The sequence below is a fragment of the Dermacentor variabilis genome, chromosome 10, assembly GCF_050947875.1.
Source record: "Dermacentor variabilis isolate Ectoservices chromosome 10, ASM5094787v1, whole genome shotgun sequence".
NCBI lineage: Eukaryota > Metazoa > Arthropoda > Arachnida > Ixodida > Ixodidae > Dermacentor > Dermacentor variabilis.
In genome coordinates, this window is record NC_134577.1 from 39,622,461 (window position 1) to 39,639,860 (window position 17,400).

Below are 17,400 nucleotides of genomic sequence, written 5' to 3' on the forward strand. Positions count from 1 at the left end.
GTTTAAAAAAATTACCGAGAACCGGCGGTCACGAATAGTCATCGAGCAACAATGAAAAGCTGTGAGCATGGCAGCTTTCTACGCGTATTGTTGATACTGTGACGCACTATTGTGAACGATTCCAATCAAGAAGACGCTCTTTATGTAAGAAGTCGGAGTACCTTTGCAACTGACAAACGAGTATTGCAAATGTCAAGCTCACTGAAACAAAAAACTCTCACTTCCACACGCAGCTGTCGTTTTCTCAAGAGCGCCAGCTGCCTTCAACACCATCGAGAACCGAAATGCCTTCTCGCCTGTTCATAAATTCCAAGGATATTCCGCGATATGCCTGCGCCTCGCTGACAGTGTCGCTGTCTCCAAACTCGAGCTATCGTGAAAGCTCCGCAGTAGATTGGCTCGCCCTCTTTGTGATACGGTGACTTATCGGGGCGTTGTTTAGGATAAGATCATACGAGCAGCTGGGATCAGCTGACTCGGTACTTATATCGTCTGGATGACCGTCGGCGCAGCGCTCAAGCAAAACTTTCTCTGCAGGTATGCTCGCCTCTCGGCAATTTCTTTTTTGTACCCATATGTTACTATCAGACGACGCTTGCTTGCTTCAAATCGAGAGACTGATTTCTGTTAGGATGGCACGAACTGCGTCTGTACGCCTCGTAAACAGCAAGAATATTGGAATGTTGTTCCAAGGGTTGCGCTTTCCCCACTCTGCAGAGGCCAGGCGGAAAAAAAATAGACGAATAAAGATTAAAGAACCCCACGAATCGGGAGCCTGTCGATTATCTTTCTATCGTCAGAGCAAATTTAGTTTGTTTCTCGATCCTCCTTGCGTGGGTGCGTGAGGTTTTAAATAATCGCATCTGTCAAAATTTCCGTAAGGTACGCACCGCGTGTTCTGGCACCTGTGTGTAGCGAACAAGCGGCAAATGTTCCGCAGGAGTGTCAGCATAGAATTTTGACTTTTGTTAATTGTCATATATTAATATTTAGACTTTTGCCGTTAATATTTAGACATCAATTTCATCGTTGCCATGCAAACTCTATAAAAAAAAGACATATATATAACGCGTATATTTTCGTTTTCGCACTGGAAGCTTATGTGTGTTCGCCACTGATCTCGACTATAATTTTTTCGGACCGTATATTTAGCGTTGCAGTGGTCAAACACAAGTCTCGCAAGCTGCCGATGAGCGAGCCTTTGCGGTAGGTGTAGATTCGGTAGCGGTGTGGTCACCACGCAGACCGTGACGCAGACGCACTAAGCGCGATTGCAACGTTGCAGTCATTTTCGTTCTCTGTTGCCGCGCTGGGGCTGTTTGCCAACTTCTGCGTTTCCGCATGCATAATCATCTGCCCATTACTGAACGGCATACACTCCCTAATGTCTATTTACGTACGTGTATGCGTAAGGTCTTGGCAGAGACCAAAGCAAGAGGGGCTAAGAATAGATAAATAGATGCCATGAATCCGTGTTCAGTCTGATCAAGGATTAATAATCGCGTTATGTAGGGCTTTGCAATAAGCATTTATTCGCTATTGTCTTGCGTGTTTGTCTGGCGACTTAAGCTTGCGCTGTGTCACTACACAATAAATTGCACGGTGGAAAATAACTTTTTCCGGTTTTGTTTGTTACAAAACAAATAACAAAATATGAGATGTGAAATGCCCTGCTGTTGTGGTGCTAGCAAGGCGCGGTAGCAGACGACGCAGGGAGTTGTGTTGGCACGTGGGTACGGCATCGCCTTGGTGATAGGCGCGCTTCTTTGAGCCTCGCATCTTGGAGGCCACGGTGCGTCGCTACATCGTTCGCTATACGACCGCCTCACGGCGCTACACAAACAGAGGAAACACCTAAAAGAGTTGAATATGTGGTTTAAATAGATGATATTGTGTACTGGCAATTTGTAAAGTTGCAAACAACAGCAACGACAAAACAAACAAAAAACAAACATGAAGTTTGCAGTCAGCATGCGAAATAAGTGAGGCTTTGGTAATAACATTGTTCATGCAGCAAGTAATCCTGTTGCTAATAACATTGTCATTACTACAATCACTGCCCACATTATGATCCTTATCGATGTGATAAAGAGGTCATGGGAAAATAGGGATATATTTAATATAATCGATACGAGAAGAAGGCAAACTCCACCCGCTGTAGTTGCTTAGTAGCGATGGTGTTCGGTTGCGTAGCACGAGGTCGCGGGATCGAATCCCAGCCGCGGTGACCGCATTTCGATGGGGGCGAAATCACCCGTGTACTTAGATTTAGGCACATGTTAGATCACCCCATGTGATCCTAATTATTCTGTAGTCCCCAGTAAGGCGTGCCTCAAAATCAGATCATGGTTTTGGAACGTAAAACTCCATAATTTAATTTAAGAAGACGAATTGAGGGACCAATTTTTTGTTCGCCTCAAACATATGAAGACAGCAGAAAATCATTGGGGGAAATTATTTGTATGTTTAATTGAAGCGTAGAAATGATAACCTAAAGTGATATCAAAGTGGGTGAGAATACAACTCTCCAACGGTGGGATCCAGACCTGCTACTCAACGTTGACTGTTTGTGAGTGCGTGCGTGCGTGCGTGCGTGTGTGCGTGTGTGTGTGCGTGCGTGCGTGTGTGTGTGTATGTGTGTGTGTGTGTGTGTGTGTGTGTGTGTGTGTGTGTGTGTGTGTGTGTGTGTGTGTGTGTGTGTGTGTGTGTGTGTGTGTGTGTGTGTGTGTGTGTGTAGGGGGAGGAGGCGAGTATATAGGGAATGTTCCGAATAGTCACTTAAGCCATAAATACAATCAGGATGCGGGAACTTGTATCATCATAATCATCATTATCATCCTGTTCTATGTCCACTGCAGGACGAAGGCCTCTCCCTGCGATCTCTAATACGCAATATCAGTCATTAACTCTCACGGCCAGGTCGCTGCGGCCGCCTCCATTCCTGGCTCTTCCTCGGAAGAGGCGGAGGAAGCGGCCATAGCCCTGGCCCTCACAATTCCAAATTCATCAGTTATCGTTAGCGACTCCAAAGCAGCCATACATTACTTAGGAGCGGGTAGAGTCTCTAAGCTAGCCCTTTCTCTCCTCTTGGCCCATCCTTTCCATCAAACTGTGGCATTAATCTGGACTCCCGCGCATGCGGGCCTTGCCGGAAACGAGGCGGCTCATGCCAGTGCCCGAGGATTTACAGTCCGGGCTCAGGCATCAGATGTGTCGGACCTCGCCACGGAGGAGGCGCCGTTTACAGCGCGGGATCGACTTATTACTTACCACGACATCTGCACACACTACCGATTAGATCGCTTAACCTTTCCGCCACTCGTGGGCAAATCCCCGCGTAGGTGTGAAGTTCTGTGGCGACAGCTGCAGACTCGCACCTTTCCTTCCCCTTACCTCCTCCTCCGCATTCATCCCTCCATTTGCCTTTCTCCCTCTTGTAAATTCTGTATCTCTCCCAGAGCAGACTTAAACCACATCATGTGGGGGTGCCCTAAGCACCCCCCTTCCCCCTTTCCTCAAGCAATTAATATCTAGCGAGGAGCAGTGGGAGGCTGCCTTGCGCAGCTCCAGGCCCGATCTTCAGGAGGCCTTCCTGGAGTGGGCTGAGAGGATAAAGGAGGCCTACTTCAAGTAGTTCCTCCTCCCACCCTCTATTCCATTGCTCCCTTCCCTTTAAAGAGGGATAAATAAAGTTTTTCATCATCATCATCATCATCTAATTACCCCTGTCCTGCGCCAATCGATTCCAGCTAGCGCCCGCGAGTTTCCTAATTTCATCGCTCCACCTAGTCTTGTCTAAGGTATACATATTTACATTTTATAGTTACTAACTGGATCTCGCTATAGCCACGCAGGCTCGCATATTTGTAATCAATTTTCCTTAGACCTGAAAGTAGCCTTGACGATATTAAAATTTACAGTGACATTACACACATTAGGGAGTACACATGACGTTTTCGAGCTGTCTTTTTCTCTCTCTCTCCTAAACACACACACACACACACACACACACACACACACAGCCTTTGCGTCGTGTGCATAGAGGTCCAAATAATCTAAGCAATAGAATGCGGCCTGCGAGATAGACTGCGCGTTAGTTTGCTTGCTGCTGTCTACGCCCTGCGAGACAGACTCTGATAGGGACGTGGGCCGCTTCAATGTTGTCCGCCGATTCCCGTTTCTGTGCTCGCCTTTCTCCCTTCCTGTCTATTGAAATCCCCTTTCACTTTTCACTTTTCCCCCGTGTAAGGTAGCAAAGCGGACTTTTTTCTGCTTAACCTTTCTGCCTTTTCTTTATCTCTCTCCCTCCCTCCCTTCCTCTCTCTCTCACTCTCTCTCTCTCTCTCTCTCTCTCTCTCTCAGTAACCAGCAGGTGGATTCGTCATGACGTCACGATGCATCTTTCTCACTCCTTTCCTATGATCTCTGCTATACTCGAACACGCGAGCGCGGCCATGAGAAATGCGCTCAGCGGTTTTCTGACGAGCAACACCTCCGTGTCTAACCTTACTGCTACACAATGTCAGCAAATTTAGCTCTGCGTCATGTCGTCACGTTGTCCATGGCGGTAATGTCGATGGCGCTAGGTCTGGCGTTTCGAGACGACTTCGCTTTCAGCCTAAGATATCTTACTAGTGTTTCCCAATCGTCATTCTTGATAAGTGTCTGGTGCTTGTTAAGTTATATGACGTGCGAGAACGCGTGGTAGATATTCTATAACTTCGAAAACACGTGTCAATATACTCCTTGGAGGGACACGCAACAGAAAATCGATTTCGCCGGTGTTACAACATTATGTATGTAGACGGAGATTAAGGTGCGTGATGCGGATTTTGTTTGGTTGTTTTACACATAACACGATTTCATGCGAGCCATCTTGAGCGCCACAGCGAGAAGCGATGCGATGCAGATGGCTGTCGCGTTCGCTCGTCGCCTACAAGTCGTACCCCATGCGAGTGACGATTTCGAGCTACGTCTCCCCGGTGTTGCCGGCATGAGGGCAGCAACTACGCGTCGAATCTAGCGTGACTCGTGCTTTACTAATTTAAGTTGATGTATTTTACTGTAAATAGCAGCATAAAAACTCAACCGTTTGCTCGTTCCATGCGACAATCAGTAGTATTTGAGTAACGTACATCCAGTTCCGGCTTCGCTCTATTGGCTATTCGCTCATAGCACTTCCGGGCGACGAGCCACGAATTATAGTTTTGCAAAACCGAGATACGGTAACCGAGCGATCAATCGACAAGACCGAGCGATCTGTTCTAGCGACAGCCCGATCCGTCGCTCGTCGTTGTCGCGCACAAAGTCGCTCTCGTGGGGTTTATTGGTTCAGCCTTTTCTTTTTTTTCCCCTGAAAAGCAGGGTATTCTCTTTAAAAAAAATAATTGTCCTACCACAGTGAACAGTAATTTCGAATCAATTGGCAGTTCTCCTTTCCCAGGAATTGATCATTGTTCCCCGAGCTTGGTCGTATATAGTCTTTCCCAGAGGCTGTTCATTGGTCTTCAGCTTGGCCCTCGTCTTTCCTCGTATAGTTGTCCACTGAACCAATACGTTGCAGTAATCTTTCCCGCAGTTATCGATGTTCCCGTAATTTGGTCGCCGTTCGCTCCCGCCTTCGTCCGTCTCTGCATGCAGACGCAGAACGGCGAGTGAACCCACGCCACCGCGACGGCGGCGCCGTCGTGCGTTCTCAAAAAAATAAGTGGCCGTACACACAACTCTTCGATCGCGCCCACACTTGCTTGGGTCACTCGCGGGTATATATATATATATATAAAAAAAAATGGGCGTAGCTTAAGCTTCGCCTCTAAGAGTGGAATGCGATAGCATTCAAAGATCCCTGAGTGCGTCTTACGCTTCCCGGCAACTGCAGCTTATGTAACCGTAATGTTATGCACGAAGGCGAGCTTCGTGGTTCTTTTTTTTTTTTTTGATGGTGTGCAAGAAACCGAGGGGGTCACGCCGCTCTTGTTAAGACAGACCTCAAACGGCAGCTGGTAAGCGCTATCACGTTAAAAGGGGCTTGTGTTTGAATTTCCGCTTAACAGAATTATGTTTTCTCGTATGTTCAAATTACAGTCCGACGCTGCCAGGCGTGTGGGTTGTGTGTAAGTCGTAACTTTACGATTTTTCTACGTATTTTACCCCGGGAACTTCGATTACTTCAGTAGCTTCCTCGCGCCACGTGGAGGGCCCGCGTGGTTGGGTATGCGTGGTTAGAAAATCTTTTTTTTTGTCGAAGCGACGTCCGACAAACACTTCAAGATTATGTAAAATGTCTCTGTCGCATCATCATTGTACACAACCATTTTGCACACTGTATATATCAACATCGTTGTATACAACGTGACAATTAGTTTCTGCGTAACTGTTTGTTGCGTGGGTCTGTGTGGTCTAGTGAGTGAGGACTCGGACACTTCTTTCAAAACGTGCTGTGTATACAGCGCTTCGTACTTTGTATATGTGATCGTCCTGGTGGTATTGTGCCGAGATTGTGACTCAGTGTTCGTATCGTCTCTTGTTGAATAAACTTCTTCTAAACACCGGGAGCCGATGCCCGATTTTCTGCGACCACGTGGCCCTTAACGTTGCCGCGTTAAAGACGGTCGTCAAACTGACGGCGAGCGCATCTTTGAGGATTCGCGCCTTCGGCATCTCTGCAACGTAAACGACGTCCCCCCCCCCGCGGTGACGATGAAACGCCCGCACAAGTGTCCACATGTTCCTAGCAGATCTTCGGGTGGCGAACGCCTTTCGCATGGCGTGCAACGCGCTTTGCCCCCGAAGGCTATGCGGTTACTGTGTATTCTACCAAAGGAAGCCTGTAAAGGAACACTATATGCTGGGAATGAGAATCCAAGCAGAAGCACGCTGAGGAACGGTGCGTTGCGTGCTGTTCGGGTTTTGCAAGTTGGAGCCGCCGAGTCGTGGTCGCAGCAGGACAGCCATTCGGTCGGCAATGTGCGGCCTTCGGACCCGGCACGTAGGCTTCCAACGGCCGGGAACGCACTCGTTCTGCAGTGCGCCGAGTATACTGTCTATATACGCCAGCTCGGTCGACGTCTGAAAATAGGGCGGTCGCAAACAGTCGAAGGCCCCGTTGCCCGTACGTTGCTCTGGGCTTGACAACCTGTGTACAGTATGAGATACCGTTACTCTTCTAAAGCAGGGTGCTTGCACACCGACTGTCCCAAACATCTTGGTTTTGTTTTAAAGAAAGAAAATTAGTATGACAGGAAAAAAGAACGTTTTGCCAAAATATTAGCGGTGACAAAAAATTATATGTTTGAGGGTCATATTAATTTTTCTCAAACGGCGCCATACACGTGGAAGAAAAAAAAAATTACCCAAACGTCGAGCCTTCCCTTTATTGTCACTTGATTTACATTATTACAGTCGGTAAGCACGGCTCTTTTAATCAAAAACAACTTAAGCACTATTTTATTATTTGTCTTTCTGTACTTTCGTCCTAAGTATAACTATCATATAGCGTTTTTCGGAGGCTATATACAAAAAAAAAAATGATTATCCGTCGTCCGCCGTGGTGGCTTAGCAGGCGATGGCGTTGCGCTGCTGAGGACGAGGTCGCGGGAGCGAATCCAGGCCACGGCGGCCGCATTTCGATGGGAGCGAAATACGAAAATACCCGCGCACTTGGATTTAGGTGCACGTTAAAGAACCCCAGGTGGTCGAAATTTCCGGAGTCCTCCACTACGGCGTACCTCGTAATCATAAAGTGGTTTTGGCACGAAAAAAAAAAAAAGCAGGCGATGGCTTTGCGCTGCTAATTAGCACGAGGTCGCGGGATCGAATCCCGGCCGCGGTAGCCGCATTTAAATGAAGGCGAAATGCAAAAACGCCCGTGTACTGTGCATTGGGTGCACCTTAAAGATCTCCTGGTGGTCAAAATTAATCCGTAGGCCCTCCACTACGGCGTGCCTCATAATCGAATCGTGGTTTTAGTACGTAAAATCCGAGAATTTAATTTTATTTAAGAAGTGATCGGATCCAAAAGCCGAACAATACGTTCGCACGGATGTCCGCAAAGCATATTTTCTATCATACGAATGTCCAGAAAGCATATTATCTACCAAAAACTTACTTGTGTTTCCATTTTTGGAAACAGGCCCGGGAAACCACGCTATAAACGTAAAAAAGAAAGCAGAGCATTTGGCCTCTTTATGCGTCAGTAAAACAGTGTGACGGTCCTTGTAAATATCTAGCAAATAGTGACAATCATAGAGAAGGACACTAAACAATTCCACAGAAAGTCATAAAAAGATAATTCTTCTTTTAAGGAAGAAAAACATTTAAAACAAAATTTAGACCCACATCGCAAAATATTGTTGTGAGTTCGGCTTTACTGCGCGAATTTGCGGCTTGAAATACAGTTCGAATTGGCTCATACGGTGCTGAAATGTTAGACGTGGATTTTGAGGAGAGGTGCTCGAAAATCCATCTCTAACACCACCCCTCCTTAAAATCGTTTCCTGTCAAGTAAAGATTATATATTAGCTGGATTCGCTGTGTCCCAAGTAACAGCTAAAAAACGTGGTTATAAAACATTAATGTGGTCTGGCTTTGAGCTTTCGCTTCCAGCAATAATTTTGACACAGTGTGTTTCTGAGAACGCGGTCGAAATTCTTTGAACATAGGCAAGATGCGATAATAAAGCGATGTCCTTGGCACCTCTTTTTTTTCCCTCAACACAGGCATCCATTCTAAAATGAACCGAGCTAGTAATTAAACCAACAATAATGCGAATTCGTGACACCACATTGATGTTCCGGTGCTGAAGCTTTAACGCGGAAAAAAAATATGCCTGTACACACACACACACAAACACGCACACACGCACACACGCACACACACACACACACACACACACACACACACACACACACACACACACACACACACACACACACACGCGCGCACACGCACACACACGCACACACACACACACACGCGCGCGCACACACACACACACACACACACACACACACACACACACGATGAAACTATGTCCTTTAGTTTCCCTTCTAATGATGCACCTTTTACCGCAAAATTAGCAAGCGTCGATTTTTTTTGCAAGGAACATTTTGTTAGTCTCAACTGGTGTAGTTTACCTTTAGGTAGTGTTTCGTTAAAGAACCGCGGCTGGCCATAAGCATTCCGGGGTTCTTCTTTACACCTACTGCAGTCTTCGCGGCTTTCTGCCTGCGGGCACGATGTCGAGGGTTCGACTACCGGGCGCACTGCGGCGGCATTCCTATGAGGGTCAGAATATACGGTCGCGTGTTCGGATATGGAAACGCATTAAAGCGTCCTCGCCCGGTTTGTAGATGTTAATGGTGAGCCACTCACTACATCGTATCTAATAGCGCACCTCTTGGTCGCAAAACCGCGTCACCGCCCTGGAAGGTTGGACAAAAAAGTGTGACGTAAAAGTGAGAACACGATCGATGCTACTTGATCAAACAGCCACGAATGTATAAACATCGACCGGCGCACTTACCTAAAACAACCGACACGCATGCCTCTCTACGAAATACTAATACCAGAAAGAAATTAGTTTCGCTGCCCTGAGATTTAAGGCGAAGGCCTTGAAGGCCTCATTATGCGAATGCCTTAAATGCCTCATCAGGCGAATGCCTTAAATGCCTCATCAGGAGAATGCCTTAAAGGCCTCATTATGCGAATGCCTCAAAGGCCTCATCAGGCGAAGGCCTCAAAGGCCTCATCAGGCGAAGGCCTCAAAGGCCTCATCAGGCGAAGGCCTCCAAGGCCTCATCAGACGGTGGCCTTGAAAACGTGTCGTGCGGTGCAGAAAGTCACGTGAGCTCGCCTCGCGCAGATGCGCGCTCGTGCCATTGCTCGCGTATTCGTCGACGTCTCCTTCCGCAGAGTTAGTTAAGATAGAGTTAATTCAGGCACTCGAACCCACGACCTTCGGTGGAAATCGAACCCTTCGAGCTTACGTGGGAGTCGATCGAACCCAAGACTTTTGGTGTTAAGGCGATGTTAATTAATTAGGGCGCAGTTAATAAAAGTAGCATCAATGAAGGCACTCGAACCCAAGACGTTTGGTGGGAGAAAACAAGTAAAAAGAAGTAACGACGCACTTGAATGGGTATGTCAAGTAATTTAATGAATGTGTCTTGAGCGGGCAGGCTTGCGCCCTCACCTTCTTTGGTGTATGCTAAAGTGACTGTCAATTAAAAAAAAAGAATCCGTTCGCCATTTCTAATGGGAATCGTACTGCCCTAAGTCTTGGTATCTACTTGCAGTAACAAGTTCGACACAGTGCTAAAGAACGACCTACGTATCTGTCAGAAACTCAGTCATAACTAGAGTTTACTATACAATTTGGGCTTTTAAGGATTGTACGAGCACAGGAATGTTCTAATTTTGAATTTGTATATTTTTTGTGCGGTTTAATGTTTGGTTGTTTGCTTATATGTCACATTTTCGTTATACAATGTCATCTGACATCTACCCCCACCAATTACCTGTGGGTAATTGACGTAGTGCGCAAACGATAAAAAAAGGGCAATACTCCTTGCTGTGCGCCTTTTGACGTTGCCTGGGAGTCTTGTCTCGTTAAAAGCAACGCTGAATTACTTTTTCTTTTAACGTTCGTTTAGACAACGTATATATTCAAAAGGCAGATGTTACAGCGCTTGTCTAAAGAATGATAAAATGCACGTGTACTGCGACTTCTCCCGATATATATATATATATATATATATATATATATATATATATATATATATATATATATATATATATATATATATGCGTGTGTGTGTGTCAGAAGAACAGCTCACCTCTCTACACTATGCACCTGAGCATGCTCTCACGAGATAAATGGTTTTAGTGCGCTATATCTAATGTTATTGTTAGACTATCTGTCTCTCTTTCTCTTGGCAAGCAGAACCATAAGGACCTTTAGTTTCCCTCGAGTGCCTCATCGCAGGGACTTCGTCGTTTCCATTGTGCCGCCGGTTCGAGTGAGTGTGACGTCACAATAGCGCAACTGTGAATCACGATTGCGTGTGTATGTGTGTGTATGTGTGCGTGCGTGCGGGGGAGGGGGGGGGCGTGTGTAGATGTGGATTGCTCAATACGTGGTACATATGTTTTCTTTTTCCATGCAATGGTGACAGAAGCCCGCGAAGACACGCAAAGTGCCTAAAACCGCGGGACTCTTTCATACTTGGAAAAATGAAGAAAGAAAACACTTTTATTTATTTATTTATTTATTTATTTATTTCAGTACTCTCGGGGCCAGAGGCATTACAGAGAGGAGGGGCATGCAAAATCGGCGGTAGTTTTTTAAAATTTGTTGACGTCGGTGATGGCAGCCATGAAGGCAGGAAGGTGGCTCCAGTCATTTCCAGTTCGAGGAATAAATGAATTTATACAAAGGCTAGTTCGGCATTGCGGTATTCCTACCTTGAAGTTGTGGTCAGTGGGTGAAGATATATAAGATGGCGAGAGGAGTAACTTATCTTTGAGAATAGGGTTGGTATAATAAATTCTGTGAAAAAGACATAAGCGAAACTATTTACGGCGCAGAGAAAGAACGGAAAGACCAAGTGCAGATTTCATTGCAGATACGCTCGCTGTTCGGGAATAATTTGAAACAATAAAACGGGCGGCGCGGTTTTGAACAGACTCTAAAGCGTTAATTAAGGTTATCTGATTAGGATCCCAAATGGAGCAAGCATATTCGAGTTTAGGTCTGATTAACGTCCTATATAGATGAAGCTTAACGGTGCTGTTAGAAGCTATGAAATGGCGCCGTAAGAATCCGAGCGTGCGGTATTAGATTCGTCGGACGATCCCACCGCTGTTACCAGTTGTAGGAGTTGTCGAACGATCTCGCCGCTGCCACCATTTGTAAGATTTGGAGTCGGGCTTGTAGGACGACCGGCAGAACTTGGGGCGACAGGACTAGGCGAGCAGGATTTATTTACATTATTTACATTTGAACATGGGATACATTTACACAGTCTAGCGTGACTCCCAAATGGAGCCCGCAAGACGAAGCATACAACAAACGAGCCCACAGCTCACGCGTACATTGACGAGCACAGAGCACGACGACGAGCACACGCTAGCAGCCGACAACCACTGCTCATAAGCACTCCATTCGACGTCATCGTTCGACGTCATAGCAGACTACCCGCCTTTTGGAGGAGGAGGGCTCACACACACGTGCCGCACAGGTTTCAGTGCTCTTTCGAGGGCAGACGACCTTTGCAGCGCAGACGTCGTGGTATCCATTGTCCTGCGTCCCCGTAGTCAGGTGGTCACGCCCTACCCCAGCCGGCGCCTCTAAATTCCAGAACTGCCTTTCTCCTGTTCTCCGAACGAGGCGCTTGGTGGATGAACGCCGCCGTAGTGAAGTTCTCCAAAGGAAGTGCACGGTTGGTTAGCGCTGTCCTCGCTGGTTCTCTGAAGGGCGCCCCCACCGCGGGTGGATCGACGCACATGCAGCGGGCTGAAATAGCTGCAGGCCGATCCTAACAGCGGTTAGCCTGGTTAGATGTGTAGTTGACGTGCATTTTCCAGGACATATTGTGTGTTAAGTGAATACCCAGGTATTTGTACGATGAGACGGATGATAACGGAGTGTTATTAAGAAGATAGCGAGGGGTGTATTGAGGAGGACGGCTGGAGATACGCAGGTGTTTGCACTTAGTGGTGTTAAGTGTCATGAGCCATTCGCTTCACCATGAAGAAATTGCGTTCAAGTCCGATTGCAAACATGCTTCATCAGAGGGATCAGTAATTGAACGATAAAGCACACAGTCATCTGCGAACAGATTTATATGGGAGATAACGTTATCAGGAAGAGCATTAATGTAAATTAAAAACAGTAGAGGACCTAACACAGAACTTTGAGGTACTCCAGAAGTTACGGAAACAAGAGGCGAGTCATAATCATTAACTGAGACATATTGACTACGGTTGGGAAAAAAACATTTAATCCAGCCTAATACCTGATCGTTAATATTATATGCTCAATACGAGGTAATACCACGTATTGAGCAATAGAAAGCTGGATCGGGAGTTTTTTCATGTTGCTCTCCAATTTACCCCCTGACACTTTTTATCTAATTATAATAGTTGATAATTTGATCAATTAATTTAGACTGATTACGTAATTATGTGGAATGCAAAAAAATAATCCGAGTATCTTAAGCGATTGCAAACAACATTACCGTGGTTTTGTCGAGCCGCGCAGCATTTGCATGTTTTAAAATGTTTCGCTCAAGTTACGTGGGACAACCGGTATAACGGCAGGAGAACGCTTTCGAGCACATGATAAATCGTTTTGTGTCACGATTGTAATTAGCTGACGCTCTTGAAATTTTCCCAGCACATCACCCATAACCTATATCTCCTCCAAACGCATAGATCTCCATGGCAGATTTATTCTTTAAGGCTGTCGAGCATATCTTTACGCGGTTCGTAAAACACGCTTCTGATGCACTGCAGTGCTTGTATAAGTGATTTCCTGTAATTAACTTACACAGTTTGAACTTTCATCGTGCATCACGCACAGTATGACCGCCCATCTGCATCCAAGCTTAATCTCAGTGCCATCTTTAGGTCTCCCATAACATTGGGCAAACGAAGCATGTATAACGTTCAACTCTATAGAAAAAAGAACACGAGCACTTAGTAATTATTTCCAAAGCCCCTAACTAACTTATAATTTAGACTTCGCACACTAGTGAAAAGGTTTGCCCCCTTTCTCTCCTAATCTAAAGTTAGTGCCACCTTTTTTTTCACCCTGCAGGAGACCGGGGAAACTTTCTACGTGTTTCATATAACGCCTCTGAACAGGCATAAAACAAATGTTTAGCAATTTTCATTTGGCCTTTAATTTGACTGAGTCTTTGCCCGCCCGTAACATTTAATGTGCTCCTTGTTATTTTTTTTTTCAAATTTAAGCTCTCTACAATATTTAGTTGTCCCTGCCACACGGAAAACATCCATATAACGTTTTCGAGCGGCAAAAGACCCTTACGCTGTGAAATAATTTACTCCTTTAAAAGTGAATAAGGGTGTAATTTGGTCTATAACTACAACACTTACACCCATTGGGTGTAAGGGGATGAGCTATAGTTGTAAGGGTATGAGTTATAGACACATTTACACCCTCGTTCGCCTTTAAAGGCGTAAAATATTTTACATTGTATCTTGCGTGAGATTCAATAAAGTCAGCAACTGTGCAATTGCGGAAAAGAAAGTGACAGATCCAAGCCAAAGTCAATACAGAGCCGCAAATAATCTTCGAAATATCCACACTCTGTTTGTTCCGGAAGGGTATTTGGTGTGGGTTAAAAAAAAATCATTCAACGTGCGATAAGTTTCCTCCCACGATCTAAGCATACTCGTTGAGTGGCTCAGTTGCGTTAACGTATAGACGTCTTTATAGTAATCGGAAGGACGTGTTCCGTCTCATGCTGAAGCTTGTTATAGCGAAGCTGTCGAGAGAGAGAGAGAGAGAATCAACTTTTATACTGAGCCCTTAGTAACGGTTGGTGCGCGCTGGCACCAGATGGGGTGGAACCTTCTTCTCAGGTCCCATATGCGTCCAGCAGTTCCTGGCCCCTAGCCGCCAGCGCGAGCTGGGTCGGTAGGTCGGGGTTGGACAACAAGGTCTCCCATCGCTCGGGGGGAGGGGGGGGGGGGAGGCTGGGCAGGGCGGGGAAGCTGTCGACCGGTGACGTTCGTCACTAAGAGTACGGTGTAGCGTTGGCCGCGGCGTACGAGCTTCTCAGTGCATGGGTGCGCCCTGTACTTGATGGAGTAAAAGCATCCAATCTACCGCTTTGTCCAGCATGTTTCACCCCCTGCTGGCCTTCAGGCGCGTGGTACCTTTGGCGGCGAACACTTACCTCAGAGATCGTCGACTAGAGTTCGTTAACTGAAGCGTCTCTTGAGGCCGCGGTCAGATGCGTCCAAGCAAACGCGTAAAGGGTGGGGATATAGGTAGGGATGTATGTATCAGATGTATGCGTTAAGAGACAAAGCCGGCAATATCATTACTAATATGGATGAGATAGTTCAAGTGGCTGAGGAGTTCTATAGAGATTTATACAGTACCAGTGGCACCCACGACGATAATGGAAGAGAAAATAGTCTAGAGGAATTCGAAATCCCGAAGATAACGCTGGAAGAAGTAAAGAAAGCCTTAGGAGATATGCAAAGGGGGAAGGCAGCTGGGGAGGATCAGGTAACAGCAGATTTGTTGAAGGATGGTGGACAGATTGTTCTAGAGAAACTGGCCACCCTGTATACGCAATGCCTCATGACCTCGAGCGTACCGGAATCTTGGAAGAACGCTAACATAATCCTAATCCATAAGAAAGGGGACGCCAAAGACTTGAAAAATTATAGACCGATCAGCTTACTGTCCGTTGCCTACAAAGTATTTACTAAGGTAATTGCAAATAGAATCAGGAACACCTTAGACTTCTGTCAACCAAAGGACCAGACAGGATTCCGTAAAGGCTACTCAACAATAGACCATATTCACACTATCAATCAAGTGATAGAGAAATGTGCAGAATATAACCAACCCTTATATATAGCTTTCATTGATTACGAGAAAGCGTTTGATTCAGTCGAAACCTCAGCAGTCATGGAGGCATTACGGAATCAGGGTGTAGATGAGCCATATGTAAAAATACTGGAAGATATCTATAGCGGCTCCACAGCCACCGTAGTCCTCCATAAAGCAAGCAACAAAATCCCAATAAAGAAAGGCGTCAGAAAGGGAGATACGATATCTCCAATGCTATTCACAGCGTGTTTACAGGAGGTATTCAGAGACCTGGATTGGGAAGAATTGGGGATAAAAGTTAATGGAGAATACCTTAGTAACTTGCGATTCGCTGATGATATTGCCTTGCTTAGTAACTCAGGGGACCAATTGCAATGCATGCTCACTGACCTGGAGAGGCAAAGCAGAAGAGTGGGTCTAAAAATTAATATGCAGAAAACTAAAGTAATGCTTAACAGTCTCGGGAGAGAACAGCAATTTACAATAGGCAGCGAGGCACTGGAAGTCGTAAGGGAATACATCTACTTAGGGCAGGTAGTCACGGCGGATCCGGATCATGAGACGGAAATAATCAGAAGAATAAGAATGGGCTGGAGTGCGTTTGGCAGGCATTCCCAAATCATGAACAGCAGGTTGCCGTTATCCCTCAAGAGAAAAGTATATAATAGCTGTGTCTTACCGGTACTCACCTACGGGGCAGAAACCTGGAGGCTTGCGTAAAGGGTTCTACTCAAATTGAGGACGACACAACGAGCTATGGAAAGAAGAATGATAGGTGTAACGTTAAGGGATAAGAAAAGAGCAGATTGGGTGAGGGAACAAACGCGAGTTAATGACATCTTAGTTGAAATCAAGAAAAAGAAATGGGCATGGGCAGGACATGTAATGAGGAGGGAAGATAACTGATGGTCATTAAGGGTTACGAACTGGATCCCAAGGGAAGGGAAGCGTAGCAGGGGGCGGCAGAAAGTTAGGTGGGCGGATGAGATTAAGAAGTTTGCAGGGACGGCATGGCGACAATTAGTACATGACCGGGGAGAAGTATGGGAGAGGCCTTTGCCCTGCAGTGGGCGTAACCAGGCTGATGATGATGATGATGATGATAGGTAGGGAGAGAGAGAGAGGGAGGAGGATATGTAGTTGCGAAAGGTGCAGCGAGCGCCACGCGATTCAGCTTGCCGACAACAGCCGCGCGCTTCTCCGTTGCAGCGCCCACCTACGTATATAGGGGCTTTCGCGCTTCACGCGGACGGCCGCGGACGCTGCAATCAGCGAGGACGCGCGTACCGCTGCCGATAACTTCGCCAGCCTTTATCAGCTCCATCTGTAGTTCGACGTTCCCCCCCCCCTCCCCCTCCCCTCATTTCCGAGGCTCTTGGCTGCCTGTGTACCGATTATTTTCTCCGGCACACGTTGTTTGCTACTTGCGTCTGTCGTTTGCCCTGCGACGGCGGTCCGAAGAGCAGGGAGAATACAGCGGAGCGCGCTCACGCGCGGCGCGAAGGTTTGTCTTTCGGGCGGTCGTAAAACGGGGGGGGGAAAGAAATTCTGATTTCGGTGCGGCGGGCCCGGGCCTATCTGAGACTGCCGATTTCCGCGGCGTCACAGGAAGCGGCCTTTGAACGTTTTGAAGTAAAGCCGCCGACGGGCTATGCAGAGAGGAGACTCAGACTGGGACGCGCCTGCACTGAACAAGGACGCGGTGAGTTCTCTCGATCCAACTTGCCGAGTTCGGGTGAGCTCGCGGTGCGCGTTATGCTCGTAATTTATTAGCGTTTCGTTATACTTCACCGAGACAGCTCGTGAAG

General features: G+C 46.6%; 1 protein-coding gene across 3 annotated transcripts in view; it reads left to right on the plus strand.

The window, feature by feature from the left end:
- The first annotated feature begins 64 nt into the window (after positions 1 to 64).
- LOC142560363 (putative peptidoglycan muropeptide transporter SLC46) overlaps positions 65 to 17,400 on the plus strand; it is a 47,049-nt gene continuing 29,713 nt past the window's right edge. The window contains exons 1-2 of one of the 3 annotated variants that reach the window (XM_075672407.1): positions 17,026 to 17,096; positions 17,201 to 17,294. In XM_075672407.1, the coding sequence (XP_075528522.1) occupies positions 17,244 to 17,294 (51 nt within the window). In that variant the 5' untranslated portion in view covers positions 17,026 to 17,096; positions 17,201 to 17,243. Of the gene's footprint in view, positions 538 to 16,997; positions 17,295 to 17,400 lie in introns of those variants that run through there. The other 2 variants (XM_075672409.1, XM_075672406.1) reach the window with 2 other exon arrangements.